The sequence below is a fragment of the Balaenoptera borealis genome, assembly GCF_965194805.1.
Source record: "Balaenoptera borealis genome assembly, chromosome: 12".
NCBI lineage: Eukaryota > Metazoa > Chordata > Mammalia > Artiodactyla > Balaenopteridae > Balaenoptera > Balaenoptera borealis.
In genome coordinates this window covers 82,773,768-82,793,770 of record NC_138869.1, presented here as the reverse complement: position 1 = coordinate 82,793,770, position 20,003 = coordinate 82,773,768, and the positions used below count along the sequence as shown (strand labels likewise).

Genomic DNA, 20,003 nt, shown 5'->3' with positions numbered 1-20,003 from the left:
GATATGGATTTGGAATTCATCAGTACTGTGTTAGGGCAGGCTAACAAAAAGACCCTCCTGCCCTCCACGCCCACCTCCAATTTCAGTGGTTTAATGTAGTAGAAGTTTAGCTTGGAGTAATGTGCACTTCTCTTCCATATGGTCATTCAGGGATCCGGGTACTTTCCATCTTGTGTTTCTGGCAACTCTAAGACAGTGGTTCTTAGCTAGGAGTGATTTTCTACCCCTGGAGACATTTAACAATGTCTGGAGCCAATTTTGATTGTCACAATTAGGAGAGATGTTACTGGCATCTAGTACATAGAGGCCAAGGATCTGTTAAACATCCTACAACACACGGGACAGCCCCTCACAATGAAGGCCCAGTAGAGCCAAGGTTGAGAATTCTTGCCCCAGGGCCTCATTGTCATCTCATGCAGCAGGAAGAAGAGGACATAACATGAAGGAAAGTAAGTGCAGGGCTGCTTTTTATTGGTAAAATCTGGACATGGCAAATATCACTTCTATTCCTCCAATGGAGAGAACTTAATCATATAGCTACAAACAGCAAGAAATGCTGAGAAATTTAATCTAGGTTAGAGGTTAGCAAACTACAGGAATGCATGCACCAATCCATCCCAATGCCTATTTTTGTAAATAAAGATTTATTGGAACGGTCATGGCCATTTGCTTACATATTGTCTATGGCTACTTTCATGCTACAATGGCAGAGTAGTCGCAACAGAGATTATATGGCCTGTGTAGCCTAGAATATTTACTATCTGGCCCTTTACAGAGAAAGTTTGCCAACCCTCGGAATAGGTAAACACCCAGGACAAATGTCCAATGGACTTTCATCAGATGGCTATTGGTCTTTGCCATAAGAAAAGACATGATAGTTGAAATTATACAAGAAGATACTGCCCAGGGAGAATGGGTGTGGTAGGAAGATAATTGATACTAATATTTACGCATACAGTTAGCTTTTATTGACTACAACAACATCATGATTGAACTTGGAAGGAAGACTAAACACAAACTTAAATATCATCTTAGTGCTCTTTCTCCAAATAGCTCTTGACATGAAAGAAATAATTAGGGAAATACAATGTTAAAGAAAAATAGCTTTGAAAACTTACATTAGACTTTAACTGGGAATAACTCACTCACATGTCCATATTCCATGTTTATTTATTTTTATTTTTTTCTGCCTTTTATGGGGGGTTATTTCAAATTTTCTTAAGTGTCTTGGTCCTTTTGAATCCTCTGTGATGCACATGGGAAGTAGCTGAAATACAGTTTTTAAAAGTAGTAGGTATGAATGCCTTTGTGTCAATGTGGATATATGAGAAATGTCACTTTATTTTATATATATTTGAGCCTTCATTTTAAGCGTGGCAGAAATTTTATCTCAGTCCATTCAGGGTCCTCTTGGTTTCCATCTGTGTCCCAGAACTGGGTGGAGAGGGTTTATGTACCACCAAACTGTGTGGGGGACCACGTGGCCTGGATCGCCATCTGTGGATGCTGACAGCTGCAGAGGTGCCCACCTTTCTGTATTGCCTTTCTGAAACTATCTTTCTCATAACCCTTTGCCAGCAAGCTTCTAATTAGGTTCTGACAATGGGAGATACTGGTCAGAATTCGAAGGAAGAGGAGACAGAAAGATGCTCCACGTATTTCCGATTCCTGTCTCCATCCCTCCAGCAGAATAGGAAGGTTATGGCTCTAGCCTCCAGCTTCTTTGCAATCCCAGCATTAGCCAAACTCTACCCCCTCAGAGGTACCACCGGCATTAATCTCAGACATTCAAGCAACAACTATGGGGAGGGGGATGCCCTCCTCCAAGCTCCCAGATTCAGGTAACCTCACCTCTTTCCTTTTGTTCTCTCATCTATAGGGTAGTCACTACTTTTTCAAATTACTAGTATTTGGGTGATTCAGTGTCTCATTTTCTGCTCTTTCAACTTTCTAACACCTGTTTCACCTGTTATCTTTATTAAATCCTCTCTCTTTGAAATCCCTAAAAAGGTTTTTGTTCTCCTGACTGGACTCCAAGTGGTACATCTGAATATCCCCTCTGGTCTTTGATTGACATGTGTGTCATGTTCCTCCTGTGTGTACGTGGGTCCAACCTGCATTGCTTGCCCGCTACCTGGGTTGCTTCTGGGTGTGCCTGAAATAATACCCATTTTTTTGCTGCATCTCTATGGGTTGCAGGAGTAGCTGCTTCTTTGTTTTCTGCTCCCACACACATCATCCTGGTCTCTCCAGGCCATGTTGAGAGAATCTCCTTCGGAGAAACCCTGTGAGGTTGTCTGAGAACCATCTGCCTAGACACACCCCACATAGACAGCACCTCTGCTTCTGCATGATGCTGGGTGGTCTTCCTCTCTGGACCTTCCTCTGGGGTGAAGACATGGTTCCCTCTATCACCAAATGCACCCCCAGGATGTGGCCCCTTCTCAGAGAGATGCAACGATAGCTACCCTTTCTTCAATTCTTCTTTAATCCTCTCCTTCTTTCACCAAACTGAGAATTATTTTATGGGCTCCAATGTGTCTGTGTCTGTGTCTCCGTGTGTGTGTGTGTGTGTGTGTGTGTGTCTGTGGGGAGGAAGGAAAAAGGTCCGGACTGATATACTTTTAAACCTCAAGTCCTCCTTAAGGCCCAGGATTTTGAAACTGAAAACTTGTATAAAAGTTCAATTCCTTTGTTGCCTGCATTCCCTCGGGTCACGTTCCTTCCCTGAGGCAGTATGGACAAAATGTTAGGTGCCCTCGAAAATGGAGCGGAGGTATAGGAACAACCAGACATACAAATGGCATTGGTTAGTTTGCAAAATCGCATCCTGCCCCAAATATTTTTAATTCACCCAGAACTGTAAAGTCTCCTCTTCCTGGTTTCCACCTTTCCCTTCCCTTCCACCTTTACAACCCCTCCTTTGATTTCTCCCCCTCCCCTCTCCTCCCCTCAGTTCCCAGGACCTGGGTCTGGTTTGTGTTGGGATAACTTGTGCACATTTACATCAGGGCACTTACCATATTATAATGGCTGGGATCTTCATAGGAGACTGCAAGAAACTCATAAGAAAAATGCTTTATTCCTCGCTTTATCTTCAGTCTCTATGACAGAGCCTGACATATAGGAAGGATTCAATAAACTGAGGAGAAACTGATATCTAGATAAAAAATATGGTTTGTCCCAACTCTAAGTATTAACGACAATAGCTAACACTCACATGGCACTAACCACACCCCTATTCTGCTCTTAGCAATTTATATATATTAACTCTTTGATTCTGACAGTAGTTCTGTGAGTAGGTATCTATTATTATCCTTATTTTACAGATGGGGAAATGGAGACCCAGAGAGGTTCAGCAATTTGCCCAAGGCCACACAGAAGCAAACGAAAGATCCATGATTTGAACCCAGGTTATTTGGCTTTAGAGTCTACGCTCTTAGTCACTATGCCAGGCCACCTCTCATATATTGACTTGGCCTTTGCAGGGAGATGGCATATTCATTGTGTAAAGGATGCTGATACATTTTAACAATTGCACTGGTCAAAAATGCCTCCAAAGAAGCCCAAAAGGAAGAAAATATAGGGTAATGAAATTATATTGTTTTACTCATTTTAACAAGGATAATTCATTGACACATTTATTTTAAAAGCACCAGGTGACAAAAGGTCAAATTCTTATCACTGTCACACTAGTGTCAGGATGCTCATAAGCTAGAGGGTCATGTTCTGTCTTGGACAGTGATAAAAACACACCCTCAAAGAAGGGAAAGGAAAAAGGAACTGCAAAGCCAGAAAGGATTACCCATTTTTAAAGCATCGGAAAAGAAGGGTGCAGGAGAATAGACTAGGCATCTTCCCAGTAATCTGATCTTTCCAGAGAAGAAAATATAGAATAATTCAGAGTTTTCCTTTATTTTTCGAGAACCACCAAACTTAGGTCAAATGATAACTCTAGTGAAATAGCCATAGAAGTGGCATTTAAATTGGTTATTGAAACAGCCTTAAAACGAACATTTCTTTTCATAGGAGTTTGACTCAATTTTTCATAAGTTTAAGTATATTAATTTTGAGTAAGTATGAGAGGTTTGGACAAATTGTCTTGGCCAGTGATAGTTAATCTGGAAAGCTTTTTCATTGCTTTATTATTGACTGTAACACTGAAAATCAGATTGTGGTGACCTACCTTCCTTAACTATAAACTATGATACTGATAACAATTATAACTTTACTTTTGCTGAAATTCTGATACTCACCTAGTTGTTTTTATTGTTTTATATTAAATGCATCTAGTTGCAACTAATGTGATAGAGTGGAAATATTTCCCTATTCATTAAAATGTGTTATCCATAAATTACCATGGAAGAAGCCAGCCAGATTGAAGCAATGGGTATCAAAGAAAAAAAAAAATCAAAAGTAAAAAGTCCTTTGGCCCATTTTGGACAAAGAACACACACACATTCATTTACTCATTTATTTAAAAAGTGTTGAGTACCTTATATACAAGGCAAAAGTAGGTCTGTTAACAATGTCTATTAAATATGATAATAAATAATTACTCTAAACATGACCAGTCCATTAATTCACTTATGTCCTAATGGCTGGTTAAGTTAAATGATGGGTGCTGTCCATTTAAGGCTCTGAAGACACCCAAAATCCTGGTAAATAATATGCACTGTAGTTATACTTCTGTTTCCAAGGCTAATAAATAATAACACCCCATTGAGATGTTAAGAACCCCAAATAGTCACAACTATGGGTTGAGAAGTAAGCTGGTACACTAAGCCAGATCTAATTTTTTCTCTGATTATGGGTGAACATTTGACATGGTATATAACTACATTAAGTACGTAGCAGATATGCATATGAAAATGCCATATTAAATACATATGTATTGTTAATAATAAAAGGAATAAAAGTCAATGTGGAAATTTCATTAAGGAAATATTAGTAGCCCACATTATGTGTATATAGCTTTCCTACTACTTATTAAACTGAAATATTCATCATTTTTGTTTCACGTGTATATTTTACAGTATGAGAATTTTCATGTAAATGGAAACAATTTATTTTGTGATGAAATTTGGAACTGCAGCAGAATCTCAGCTTTATTCTATTTTATTTCAAAAAAATTTAAAGCCATGAATAATGGTAAAATTTAAAAAATGGAACTAGATAAACTCATGAAGTCACAATTCATTACTTTTAGATTTTCTTTATTTTAAATTCTTCTACTGTGTAACTATAAAACCCCTTTATTATAGAATTCCTTACTAGTGTCTTTTGTTAACTGAATTTAGTCTAGAAAATTTAGATATTCATTGATTATGTTCCTCTTTTCTGTATAAGATTGAAGATAAAAGTCGAATGATGTTAAGAATTATTGTTAGGTAAAAACATTTTTTGTGATCTCTTGATGAAAACTCTTAAGCAATTTTCTCTCAATTAAAAAAAAAAAATTCCCCATGGGGTTATAATGTGGCAGAGACATTCTGAAAGTAATTGATATATGTTAATGAGAGGAGAATATTTTCATGCTAAACAATGTCAGGAGTCCACATATTTTTTAAATGATATTTTTCATAGACGATGACCTACATCTTTATTTGCTTAGAACTTTGAAAACTGTTAACAGTAGAAAGGTTAGTACTATGTGGTACCAATCAGGTTTCTTGACACATTCAGGTTTTAATGGTCTGAACTTTCATTCAATTAGCCCTTGGCCTTGGCAGCCAGGAACCTCTTGTTTTCAGTATTTTAACTACAGGACAATAAAGCTTAAGAACAAACTATGAAAAAAGGAAGCATCTTAAAAGCAAAAGCCTTCTCTGATCATTCTGTTTTTGTTTTCTTTATTGAACACAACCTGAATGCTTCTGTGCCTCTAAAGGTTTAAAACACAGCTATCGGGCAGGTAGCAGAATCACAAAAGTAGAAAAAGAATAACGGCTGTCATTTTAACCATACAATCATTGGCCGCTGACACTTTGAGGGGCCTCCACTAGTTCCCTGGGCTCCTCTTCTGTCTCTGAGGGGCAGGGCTTCCTGGAAAGATCGCTGTTCCTATTCCCTTGCTTTTCCAGGCAAGACAATACCACAGCTTTCCATCAGGACCCCAAGTGGCAAAGCTACCCTTTCCTATATCCAGCCTGCCCTGACCCACTATATGCAGTCTGTTTCCTTGAACTGTTAGGTTGGGGAAGTGAGGAGAATGGATAGGAGAGGTCATCTCTTTTCTCTTCAATATTCTGCTGAGTCTCTTCTTTAAAACATGGACCTAGGGTGGGGTGGGAATAGTCACACAAAGAGGGGACAGAGTTTTCTGGAATTTTTAAATACCACCAAGGCACTGGTAGTTAAGTGGGCTAGCGGTGACCAAAATTTTTAAATTGCTGTCAATTCACAGGACAAAGATTCATGACTGCCCTTTTCAGTTCCCAAAGCATTTATTGATGGATTGATTTTCAGATTGGTCTATTTAATGGAAAGAGGCACTGTTTTGTTATAGGGAATTAAGTCAAGAAAGACTGGCGCTGTATGCGCTGGTGGTGGAGTCCAGTTTGGTCATGCTTTCTGATCCCTAACTACAGAGTTGGGTAAGAAAGTGCATCAGTTAGATGTGAAAAAGCATGTGCTGCCTCTCCAAAGTCCAGAAGTGCTTAAAGACTGTGATGTATATAATTCGGAACAATAAAGTACGTGCACAAAAGGAGTTTATCATAACATAAAATTAAAAAGTGACAATTTCATCACACAGTTACACTGCTCTTTTCCTTTTTTTTGTCTTTTTTTTTTTTTTTGGTTTTGTCCTTTTTTGTTTCATTTTTCATTTCCATTTTTGTTTTTTATGGAGGGTTGGGGGAGGGCAGAGATTTGGTCCACTGAAGATTAATCACCCTCAATGATATATGTATTAGAAAAAATATCAGCAGCAAGACTCTCTGGAAATAGATTCTGTTTGATGTAGCTAGTCTGTCTTTTCTGTTTTGCCCTCTTTCACAGCAGCCTCTGAAGTTTTCCGCAGGGGGGTTTTCTCCGAGGTGCCATGTCCTTGGCCAGAATCCGCCGCTCCGCCATTTTTGTGAGTAGTGTGCTTTTCCAAGTAGTTCAGCATTTCACTGAGGACTGTTTGGAAAGTGCTTAGGGCTGCGCATATTGCTGGGGTCCCAAAGCCATGAGTGATCAAACTGGAAATGAGAAGCGGTAGGAAAAAGAGATGAGCAATTTGCAGTATGATATGGGGCAACAAATCCCCCCATTTAATCCAGAACATTCCATTAAACAGGCATTTATTGTGATCCTAAACGGTGCCAAGCATTGTGGAAGGTAGACGCAAGTCAATGTATTGCTCTGAACCATAAGAAATTCAGGGACTATCTGGAAGAAAATGTCACTGATAGACTTGATAGGCACTAATTATTAGCAGGTCGGAGTGTTTCACACACGACTTGACTCTGAGTCTCATCTCGTTAAGAAAGCCAGAAAATACGACTTTCTATTGTGGGAATCATCTCGTTTTTAAGAATGGCACATATGCTTATATAAGCGTATATCACACAAGAAGAGATCAAAATTGGCTGAGTGTGCCTGATGCTTAGCTGCTCCTCTAACTTCATTCTTCTCTTCTTCAAGGTTATGGAGTTTTATCTGGGCACAAGGCCATCCCGCTGGAGACAACATTCCCAAGCTTCCCTTGCCGCTAAGTTTAGACACGGAACTAATCCTTCCACTATAGACCACAAGAGGAAGTGGTGTTTGCAATTCCCACCTGCTTAAAAGGAAAGGGTGTGCTTTCTATTTCCTCTCAAAATAGCTATGGAGCTGTACAGCTGAGGACAAAACAAGATGGCAGGAACCTACTCACCTCCAGTCTCCTAAATGAGAGAAAAATAAAATTCTATCTAATGGAAGCCACTCTTTTTGGGGGGTTTCAGCAGCTAACTAATTCATTAATAATCATAACTAGTGAGCCAGCATAGGGAGCGTTGTAGCAACCTCAGCATCGGTAGCCCTTCCAACCACAACAAATATCATCTCCAGCTGAACAAATACATAAGTGTAGATTCCCTCTTCCTGTGACCAAAACCCATCCAGATGGTTCATTTGCGTCCATTGTTTCTGGAGTGACACTGCCAGGTTCTCCCCATAACTCATATCTTGTAAAATACAGAAAAACATGACTGACATATATCATGCATATATTATTGTATCTATCTATCTACAAATAACATGGCATATATATTGTATATTCAATATATGAAGCCATTAATTGCTTACAAGCCCTAGGTTGTTACAGTTATTGTGATATTAGCAGTTTTAAAAATTAATTAATTAATTAATTTGTATTTATTTATTTTGGCTGCGTTGAGTCTTTGTTGCTGTGTGTGGGCTTTCTCTAGCTGTGGCGAGCGGGGGCTACTCTTTGTTGCAGTGCATGGGCTTCTCATTGTGGTGGCTTCTCTTGTTGTGGATCACAGGCTCTAGGCAAGCAGGCTTCAGCAGTTGTGGCACTTGGGTTCTAGGAGGAGTGGGCTCAGTAGTTGTGGCGCACAGGCTTAGTTGCTCCACGGCACGTGGGATCTTCCCGGACCAGGGATCAAACCCGTGTCCCCTGAATTGGCAGGCAGATTCTTGACCACTGTGCCACCAGGGAAGTCCCATTAGCAGTTTTAAAATCAGATAGTACCATCCTTCACAATCTGTTAACTAGCTAGTTATCCTTCTTAGGGTATGTAATTTTTAGGGGCAAAAATTACAAGATCTTAAAATATTGCAGATGAGGGATTTAGGATCTCAGGCAGCCTACTGATATGCCTCAGTGGTGATAATAATAAGATTAGCACATGGAGTTGTTGCTCTGTTAATACACACATAAGACTCAGGATGATGCCAGACTTTTAGGAAGTGCTCCAATAAATGGTAGCTATTGTTGGCTGTGGGATGTTCATGGTGAGAGTAAATTTTTCTGCATGTCCTTTATATTTTATAGGTTGACACCATCTTTCATCCAGACATTTTACAAAGCCTGCCCTATGCCTAAGTCATAATAAACATATGTTAAAAAGAAAAAAAGATTTCAGTCTCCAATTATTTAGAAAACAAGGCTGGTCAATGTTTTGCCAACTATGTATACCAAAGTTTGTAATATAAGGCATCATCATAGTTCAGGCGTATGCATATGTTGCATTGCTGAGCAAGAAAACTGACTTCAGCTCTATTTCTACAATCATATAAGTAGAGGGGAATCCAAATGTTTTAGGACTTAATCAGGGAGGAAGGACATAAATGGAATTAACTGATGTGGTAGAAGAACTAATCATGGCGGCACCCGCAAAAAAGAACCAAATGAAGCCATCTATTAGTGTCTAGATGCTTGGCCCTGGGCACAAACTGCCTCTTTTCTCTTGTTTTATTCCTGTTCAGGGCTCCTTGTACCATTAGATAATTTTTTTTTTCCTCTCTATTGCCATGTTCTCTCAGTTGTGACTCACCTTTTCATCTAGGCTGAATATACAGAATTTAGTTCCACTTGGGTAAATATTAAGGTTAATAGCCAATACTTGGGTCCTGACCATATGCCAGGCCCTGTTCTAAATGCTTTATTCTGTACCCCCTCACATAATCCTGGCAACAACTGTAAGAAGTAAGTATTATTATTTCTATTTTACAGGTGAAGAAACTGATACCCAGAAATGTTAAATAATCTGCCTGAGAAATTCCGTATTGCCTCTGTGCTTATTTATGTTCCTCTCAGGCTGTGGGTGAGTTTTACACCTTCACCATGAGAAATCACATTCTGTTGGCAGTTTTAGCTCAGCTTCTCTAACTTAACTTTGTTCTATGGGCAGACTTGTAGACCTGGAAGATCATTCTTACTCACCTTCCTGTCTAAGACCAGGGTTCTAAAAGGCCAGATACAAAGTAGATGGGTCTGTATAAATGTTTTACTTTTCCATGTTGAGAAGAGTGGTTGCCATAATGAAAAATTCTCAGGCTGGCATCCCTTCTTGACTGATGGCCTTCCTTACTTCTAAAATATATACCTGGTCTTTAGTAAACTGCACTGTCACCTTTGCCCCGGATTGAGACCTCCTTGCACAGAGTCTTCACACTGCCTTCAACCTTGGGCACTGTGTGATTTGTGGGAAGTTATGTAGCCTTGTAAGACGACAACAGTCTGATGAAAACATCTGCAAGTTTCTTTCTAGCACTAAGCTTCAGTTCACTGGTATAATGCTTATGGTGCACTTCTTAAAACCAAGGACATGACAGAAGGTTATAGATGTTGAAAAACCACTTATCTCAACAGATAAGTCTAAAACTGTGAAATAGTCAACATAAGAAAAGTAAGGACTCGCAGTGTTATCATTCAGCATAAAAAACATTATGTAAATGTTGTTAATGTCCTTGATCTCACATTACCTGCACATCAAAATTATGCATGGAACACCGCATAGGATGTTAAATGCAAGGTATAGCCTCTGTTCTAGTAGTTTTCAGTAAGGTTTATGAATCTAAATAATTAATCTAATATTATATGAGAACAACACAGAACAAAGTGAGAAATCACAGAATGATTAAAAGAATTTCTGGGAATGTCATGTTTTTCTTTTAGCCCCAGCCATTCCGGAAAAATAGGTATATATCTCATTCGCAGTGACATACAAAAAGGAGAAAAGGGATAATGTAGAGTCTACAGAAAAATATGAGAAAAACAGAAAGAAGAGGATGATTTTCAGTCCTAGACAGAAAATAAACTAAGGTCATCTATCTGTAAGGTAACACACTATAGTCAAATCTCTAAAATCTTTGATAAGGTCATTTTTTTGCCCTTAGAAAATATTATTTTTTAGCCACAGATTTAATCTTTAAGTTATATTTGGCATTTGCATCTATTTTCATCAGATTAATATCAGAGAGCATTTCACAAGTAAATATTACATGGGCTAAATAGCAGCCATGATGGTTTGAAGTAGGTTGTCAAAATATAGTCCTTCTAAATTTAAATTCATCTAAAAGTTTGTCCTCAAGTAGACAAGTTAGAGAGACAATCAGCATTGTTCTAGGTGTATCATCTTCATTCCATGTTTAAAACATTTTGCTGAACAGTGGCAGACAATACAAATGTTGTATCAGATTTCTTAGTGTATTTGCATTTTCCAGCTCTCCTTCCTTCACCCTTTATAATCATATGTTCTATTATTTTATTTTTGAAAGGCTTATCTCTTCTCTATCCTCAAACCTATGATGGTCATTCCTACTTGTGTACCTTTGTTTGTCCTCCCTCTTTTTTTTCAGCCAATCTAAAAACCACTCAACCTTCAAAGTTCCTTGGATGATATTGCAAAAAAAGGAGTTAGTTTCCTGTTCCCTTGATTAAGGTATTGAAAAAGATGTGCTCCTGCCAAAGGATAGAAACTTGCCAAAGTGATGAGAAAACTTAAATAGAATTCTGAGGAGAAAGGAGTAACATTCCCCACCAAAAATGTAAAACTAGAGCCCAGAGAAGACAATGGGAAGAAAATAAGTGAGGGCAAGATCTCATCATCAAAGTGGGAGCCATATGCAGCCATATCACTTAGAGCATAAGTGATCATTGAAGTATCCTAGATTTTAATATAAGTGGCAAATAAGATGTTATATGTATCTCCAACAATCTGTGGCTTGAGTTCTTACCCTAAACTGGTAATCAAAAGTTAGAGTCTTGGACTTCCCTGGTGGTGCAATGGTTAAGAATCCTCCTGCCGGGCCTTCCCTGGTGGCGCAGTGGTTGAGAATCTGCCTGCCAATGCAGGGGACACGGGTTCGAGCCCTGGTCTGGGAAGATCCCACATGCCGCGGAGCGACTAGGCCCGTGAGCCACAATTGCTGAGCCTGCGCGTCTGGAGCCTGTGCTCCGCAACAGGAGAGGTCGCGATAGTGAGAGATCCGTGCACTGCGATGAAGAGTGGCCCCCACTTGCCGCAACTAGAGAAAGCCCTCGCACAGAAACGAAGACCCATAAATAAATAAATAAATAAATAAATAAATAAATAAATGTTTAAAAAAAAAAAAAAAAAAGAATCCTCCTGCCAATGCGGGTGGCACGGGTTTGATCCCTGGTCCGGGAAGATCCCACATGCCACGGAGCAACTAAGCCCGTGCACCACAACTACTGAGCCTGTGCGCCCTAGAGCCCAAGTGCCACAACTACTGAGCCTGCGTGCTACAACTACTGAAGCCCGCGTGCTACAACTACTGAAGCCCGCGTGCCTGGAGCCCATGATCCACAACAAGAGAAGCCACCGCAGTGAGAAGCTGGCACACCGCATCAAAGAGCAGCCTCCACTCGCCGCAACTAGAGAAAAGCCCACGTGCAGCAACAAAGACCCAACACAGGCAAAAATAAAATATAAATAAATGAAATTAAATTTTTTTAAAAAGTTAGAGTCTAATCTTAAGAAAAGAAAAATATGAAGGGTTGTTACAAAATAAAACCAAACCACCAGGCAACAGCAACAACTAAAACAAACAGGACTGAGGTAGAGCACTACTGTCGTCAACCTACACTCTACCTGACATTGTCTGCTGCCAGCATCTGGGCATTTATCACTTCCAGGAGGCAGCAGCCTTGAGGAAGAAGAGGTGGGACTCCCGTGTATGGAATAATTGAGTTAGCAAAGACTAAAGTTTCCTCAGTTTCATTCAGGAGTCTCTGTTGCCCAGGCCTATAGGATTTAGTTTGAAGTTCTGTTCCAAGAATGAGGAAGAGGAACAATGCAGAGAGAGGCCTGGGGGAGAGAGTGCTACGTTAGCAAGTGAAAGATTAAATGGTAATTAAGAAACTTCGCTTTCTTTTCAAAGAGTTTAATGTTTAAAACTGGCAATGGTATTAATGGAACTGCAACTTTTTTTTCAAGTATAGGAAACTCCTATTTCAGGATAAAGAAAACATAGGCATGTGTTTCTGAGACACTTGAGTGGTTAGGTAACCTTTGAAAAATCATGGAAAATGGGGAGGAAGTAGTGAAATGGAACAGAGTAACGTGCCTTAATAATTAAAGCAGGAGAAAAGAGACAGATATTAGAAATTCTAGGTTATTAAATTATATTTAATTAGTCCTTAACGAATTTCTTAAAATGGGATATATTAAAAAATCAGGTATACCGACTTTAAGTTTACATACGATAATATTACCCCTTTTAGGTATATAGTTCATTGAATTTTGACAAACCCATACAGTTGTGTAATGACCACCATTACCCAAAACATTTTCTCGTGATCCCTTTCGGTCAATGCACTTTCCCCACCCCCAGATCTTGGGAATCAGTGTTCTAATTTCTATCTCTATAGTTTTTACTTTTTCCCCTGAATGTCGTATAAATTGAATCATGAAGTCTATAGACTTTTATGACTGTCTGTTTTCACTTTGCCTAATAATTTTGAGATTCATCCATGTTTTGGTGTTTATCAATAGATTATTTCTTTTTATTGCTGGTAGGTATTCCATTGAATGGGATTATTGCAATTTGTTCATGTAATGGGTTATTACTAATTTAAGGGCTAATATTTAAGAAATAGAAGTGATCGCTGAAGTGCTGCATGGCTTCAGAAATACTTGAGTTAACAAGGGCTAAAGGTGCCTCAGTTTCCAGTGGAGTGCTGCAAGACTTTCCCACTAATCCCACTCTGCTCCACATCTTAATTGACAATGTGATTGACAGCGTCATGGATTTGTAACTTAATGGCTAGTGTTAAAACAGAGAGAAAAATTCCTGCACTGGTTAGCAGAACCAAAGTGCTGAAATACCTTCATGTGGTAAAAAGCTTAGTTGGTGGGCTAAATCAATGATGGGAAATTTAGGAAAGATTAAGGAAAACATATCTGTTTGCAGTATATTGAGAGAGGGAGAGAGTTGACTCAAGCAATTCTTAGGGAAAAGGCACACCAAATCAGTAAGTCTAAACCATAAAAGGAGGATCAAAATGTGAGCTTCGGATCACAGCTAGTCAGGCTTACAACTCCATTTACCTTGAACTATTCTCTCTCTGTCTAAGCAGATTCCAGCTCATTGATTTAATTTTCCTATTACTAACTTAACCCTGAGGAGCAGGAAGGTTCTGACAGACACCTGTTGAGAAAATCCAGACTGTTGAAGTTTACGCACCTGATGTTCTAGAAAATGTAACTTATATTTAACAGTCATCTTCTTAATTTTATTCATGGTTTTAAAAACTCCTATTTTGCTAGACTTCCTTATTAACATTCTTTAGAGCATCTTTCTTCCACATAAACCATCTTTTCAAATTGGCTGTTTGTTGGATCCAGAGGTGAAGCTCTACTTTTGACTTTCCCCCTAAGTGTTAAAGTGTGTTCACATCTCAGCAACTGGAGAGATACCACAGGGTAGAACCACCCTTTCTAGGGAGACGGTGTTTGTTTGAGTGTGCATGCACATGTACATGCTGTTGGCTTACACTGTTTTTATTAACCTGAATACGTCCTATAGATATAGATTTTAACTTTTTAAAGGAAAATATATTGCAACAGTTCAAAATGTATTCTCTATCAGTGGGATTAAAAATGAAGAAATTGAGACAGAAATGAAAGAGGAAATAGAGGATGGTAGAAAAGAGATTGCTATTTGAAAAAGAATAAATTATAATCCTTTCTCCTTTTTCCCTGTGTAATTTTGCTAATAAGGTGTTATTAACAACCCATCTTTAACTCCAACAGTATTTATACTTACAAACTATTTGACTTTAATGATGAGGAGTTATCAGGAGGCTTCCATATAATAGAAATTTCACAAACTCCCTGTGATCTCTGGCTAAATGAATTTTTTTTGCTTGTGGACAAGGCCTTACGTATTTATCTTTAGACTCTCCAAAGCTTCAGTGCTTACTTGGAATATAGGTTAATATAGGATTCTGAATGAACATATACCAGAGGAACAAGAGCTGCTTAACTTTCCTTAATCTAAGTAAATATGGTTTACATTTCACCAGCTTTGTTGTCCGCTGGAGACATGGTACAAAGCTGTTTCCATATTGCTCTAATTGTCCTTCAGAAATGTTTTATCATTACTTTAATTGATTTGTCTAAATGAATTTAAATTAAACCACTAAGGCAATTTTCTAAAACATAGCCTAAAGCAAATTCCTATGGAATCTTCCCCTGAATTCTTCCTATCTTGGCAAGAGTTGGGCCTGGCACATGAAAAGATGCTCAACATCGCTAATTATTAGAGCAATTCAAATCAAAACAACAATGAGACATCACCTCCCACCTGTCAGAATGGCTATCATCAAAAAGTCTGCAAATAACAAATGCTGGTGGTGATGTGGAGAAAAGGAAACCCTTATACACTATCGATGGGAATGTAAATTGGTGGAAAGCCCTATGGAGGTTTCTCAAAAAACTAAAAATAGAGCTATCAATATGATCCAGCAATTCCACTCCTGGGTATATACCCAGAAAAAAAACGAAAGCACTAATGCAGAAAGATACATGTACCCCAATGTTCATAGCATCGTTATTTATAATTGCCAACATATGGAAGCAACCCAACTGCCCATCAACAGATAAATGGACAAAGAAGATGTGGTATGTATTAGCCACACACACAAAATTAAAGCCTGCCATTTGCAGCAATGTGGATGAACCTAGAGAATATCAAGCTTAGTGAGATAAGTTAGACAGAGAAAGACAAATACTGTATGAAGTCACTTATATGTGGAATCTAAAAAAGAATACAAACGAATGACTATAGCAAAACAGAAACAGACTCACAGATATAGAAAACAAACTAGTGGTTACCAGAGGGTACAGGGAAGGGGGGAGGGGCAAGTTAGGGTTATAGGATTAAGAGATAAAACTACTTTGTATAAAATAGATAAGCAACAAGGATATACTGTATAGCACAGGGAATTACAGTCATTATCTTATAATAACATTTAATAAAGTATAATCTGTAAAAATACTGAATCACTGTGCTGTACACCTGAAACTAATATAATATTGTAAGTCAACTATACTTCAATTTAAAAAAAAGAGTTGGGCCTGGGCTCAGACACATCCTTTCCACCTACTAAGGGAACACTGATTTAACAGGATTAAAAGGAAAATAAAAGTCTCATTCTTATTTGCCACTGAGGACTGCCTCACTCAGTTGTGTCTGACAACCAAGGACGGATTCTTCTAGCTTTCTTCTGGGATACAAAAAGCTGGAAGTAGTAGATACTTTTATGCTACAAGCTAGAAGACTGAAAATCAAGAGAAAATACTCTACCATCAGCATTTAGATAATTAGAGCAAAAGCTGATTTTTTTGGGTCAAATTTCAACTTTCTATCTGGAAAAGTTTTTGGTGTGTGTAAAGGTTGAAATTGTTTGGGCTATTGTTCCTATTATTTAGTTACGTTGCATCATTCCAATGGGTGTTTGGTCTCATGTATCTTTGATTTTCCGAATAGCATAGAGATGCCGCTGTCATCAACTTCAGTTCTGCTTTCCGGCCTCCGGGAGGCATGCAGGCAGCAAGATTTAAAGGGAAGACAAGCCTCCTTTTCCTTCTCTCCTGGATTATTCAGAGACTGCAGGTTTAGGTCCAACTGTAGCCTGAGGCTCAGTCTGTACTCCTCACTATTTTAGGTGGCAGATGGAAAAATGCCTTCTTCCACTCATGAGAACAGCCACGAGGGCAGGAGGCTGGGAGACAGACCCTGGAGAACACGAGCAAAGGATTGTGGGGCTTCTCTGCAAAACCTTAGTTCTTTTCAGAACCATGAGGGGAAGATGCTTCGTCTCTCTGGAGTGGCACAACTCCTGAATATAGGTCATGGGAAGAGACCTCAGCCTGAGGAAAGCAGCTGGGGCTTATGCACCCAGAACTTGATGGCATCTATCCTTTGTAGCCAAACTGGTTGAGGAAGCAGAGAAAAAGGAAACTGACTGATTGTGCTTATTTTCTACATAGATTATATTATCCCCTAGCCCCCAGGGCTTTTTTTTTTTTTTTGGCTGTGTTTTAGGTCTTCGTTTCTGTGCAAGGGCTTTCTCTAGTTGTGGCGGGCGGGGGCCACTCTTCATCGCAGTGCACGGGCCTCTCACTATCACGGCCTCTCTTGTAGTAGAGCACAGGCTCCAGACGCGCAGGCTCAGTAACTGTGGCTCACGGGCCCAGCCGCTCCGCGGCATGTGGGATCTTCCCAGACCAGGGCTCGAACCCGTGTCCCCTGCATTGGCAGGCAGATTCTCAACCACTGCGCCACCAGGGAAGCCCCCCACCAGGGCTTTTAAAATGGAGTTTTAACTGAGGTGCATAATTAAGGTATATGGTTCTCTGGTAGTGAGAAGCAACCCACTTGTTAGCAAGGCATTGTCAGCACCCACAAATGTTCTCTGGTTTCTTTAGCTGGTGGTTCTCAACCCTAGATACATGCAAGAATCACCCAGGGAGTTTATTTTAAAAAATGCCAACGTGCGGGTCCCACCCCAGAGATCCTGATTTAATTGGTTTGGGATGGGTCCAAAACATCAGTATTTTAGAAACAGTACTGAATAGTTTAAATGTAGCTAGGGAGTTAGGCGTGTTCCCTTAGAGCCAAGAAATGACACCTAAATACCGGGTTGGCTCTCTTCCCTGGGTAAAAGAGGAAGATGAACTTTTCCAGCATTTCCCCCAAGAACTTCTGCAGAACCTTAGTTCCATGGAATGTTAATAGGTATTCTGAGAAAAAAACAGTTTCTGTGACCAAGTTTTGGAGACAGGAAGCTAAGCATTCCTTCCATTCAAAAACAGTTTTGGGAGCTTATAATATGCCAATTGCACTGGCGTACCTCTAGAGGAGTATGGTAGTCAGTGTTTCTTGAGCCAAAAAAACACTTGACCATGACACACTTTCAGCTCATGGGACTATGAAACTCACTTTGGAGAAGTGCATTTATGACTGTCCTGAACCTCTGCCAGGTTGGGAGACGTGATTGCCTATCCACCCCTCTAAGGTCACATTTCTCCTGTTTTTCTCAGCCACTTACTCTGAGGTCCCAAAGGGATTGAGTCCCTGTGATTCCATTTTACTTCGCTCCATCTCATTAGCAAAGGAAGCTAAGGGTATAATCATTGCACACACATTAGGAGAGACTAACGTCAATCACATCCAAGTCAATTTTTTGAAGGTAAAGACATTTTTTTGGATATCTCCACTCTATTTTTTACATATGGAAATAGAGCTTTTGGGGATAAATTAACCATGTCCTTATATTTCTCCCTATCAGACAATTCATATTTTCTTTGTAGAATAGGGGAAGGAAAATGCTAAGCCGAGGACTCGTGCTCTCTTAGATGAATTTTAGTTAACTGTTGACTTTTGGGGAAATTTTTTTATTGAAGTAACCTTGGTTTATACCATTATGTAAGTTTCATGTGCACATTGTATTTCTACTTCTGTATACACTACAGTGTGCTCGCCACCAAATATATAGTTTCCATCAACTGTTGACTTTTTTAAATGAACAAGTTGCTAAAACATAAGGAGAGGAAATGAGATCACATGGAAACACAGCATAAATGATTGATTGAGCAGTAAATGGAGAATGGAATAAAGAAGCTTAGAAGGAGCCTTCAAGATCATCCAGCTTAACTGTTGTCAATTTACAGATGAACCTGCAGAGGCCAGACTGGTAAATGTCTTCTCTAAATCCACACTTCCAGCTGGAAACCGAGAGGAGATTGAGCTAGACGCCCTGACATCCATTCTGAGTATTTCCCATGATTTCGTGCTGTCTCTCCCCCAACCCACAGATCAACAAAGATAGAAATTATTTAAATACAAATTTACCAAATTATTCACATGTAATTTTTAGGGGACAATGTTTGCAAATTTTTATTAGAAACAGCTGCCTCTGGTTTCTCTTGTTCGAATTACTAGTCTCCTATGTGCTGAACCTAAAAATCCATTAAAATGTCATCAAATGACCTGCAGTAGATGTTTTTATGTTCATATCTCCTGCAGCATTTGGTTTGGGGCCACGCGCTTTGTGAAGTACAATAAATACTGGCAACTGATTTACACTTTAATTTCCCACTTAACGTTAAATAAAGGTAAGTAATTTAATGTAGATTCATGCAAGAAGGGCATCATGGTTCCACTTATCTGCTAAGGAAGTGAAAACTGTTGCCTGTTTTATTTTATAGTCTACATTTTTTTCTATTGAAAGTTTTAGTTCAAGGGAAAGAGGTTTTTTTCTCTCATGTAAATACAGGCTGTCCTTTTTTATTTAAGTAGTGAATAAGACCACTTACAGGTTTGTTTTTCTTTGCAGTTGAGAATGTAAGTGCACTTTTGGAGTCTAGGTTAAAGTTTTAAAGTTCAATTTCAGCCTTACATAAAGGAGCTTAAGTTTGGAAAACATAGGATTTTTTTTCCTTCACAGTTCAGGCCTATTATTTCCAACATTCTTAAATAAAATGGTCTTCGAAGTCCCCTTGAACTGGCAGAACATCCTGAAGGAGTCAATAATTCTCTAAGCCTAGTCATGTAATTTATTTTATGATGTTTTCTTTTGGGATTAGAGATTTAATTGAAATTTCTTTATTTCTCTTCTGACACTAAAAATGCTTTCACAAGATTAATAAAATCATCCACTCCTGATTACCTTCCCCACCATTTTCCCATCCCGAGAAAATGAAAAAATAAAAACAAAAACCAAAAACTATACACATCTTAGGCTCCTTGGAGAAGACGTGCTCACATTTAAGTAGAGACACACATCCTATCTTCAGTGTGTTGCCAAGCACATAGCACTCAGAAGATTCTAGTTGAGTTGACTGGAATGCATGTCATATGTAGAACACAAAGAGAAGGGGGATGAATAGCCCAGGAAGAGAAAATTCAAAGAGACATGAGCGCTACCTCTAGAAACTGGGAGGGAAACAGGATTAAACTGACTCTACAGGGACCCCCAAGGAGTGGGACGTTAGGGAGACAGATCTTGCCTCAACGGAGGGAAGGCATTTCTA

The 20,003-nt window shown here is 39.1% G+C and overlaps 1 protein-coding gene across 1 annotated transcript in view; it reads right to left on the bottom strand.

Annotated features, from left to right (window-relative positions):
- Positions 1-6,957: 6,957 nt before the first annotated feature.
- TFAP2D (transcription factor AP-2 delta) overlaps positions 6,958-20,003 on the bottom strand; it is a 51,285-nt gene continuing 38,239 nt past the window's right edge. The window contains exon 7 of the mRNA XM_082346308.1: positions 6,958-7,187. Within this exon, the coding sequence (XP_082202434.1) occupies positions 6,968-7,187 (220 nt within the window). The 3' untranslated portion in view covers positions 6,958-6,967. The remainder of the gene's footprint in view (positions 7,188-20,003) is intronic.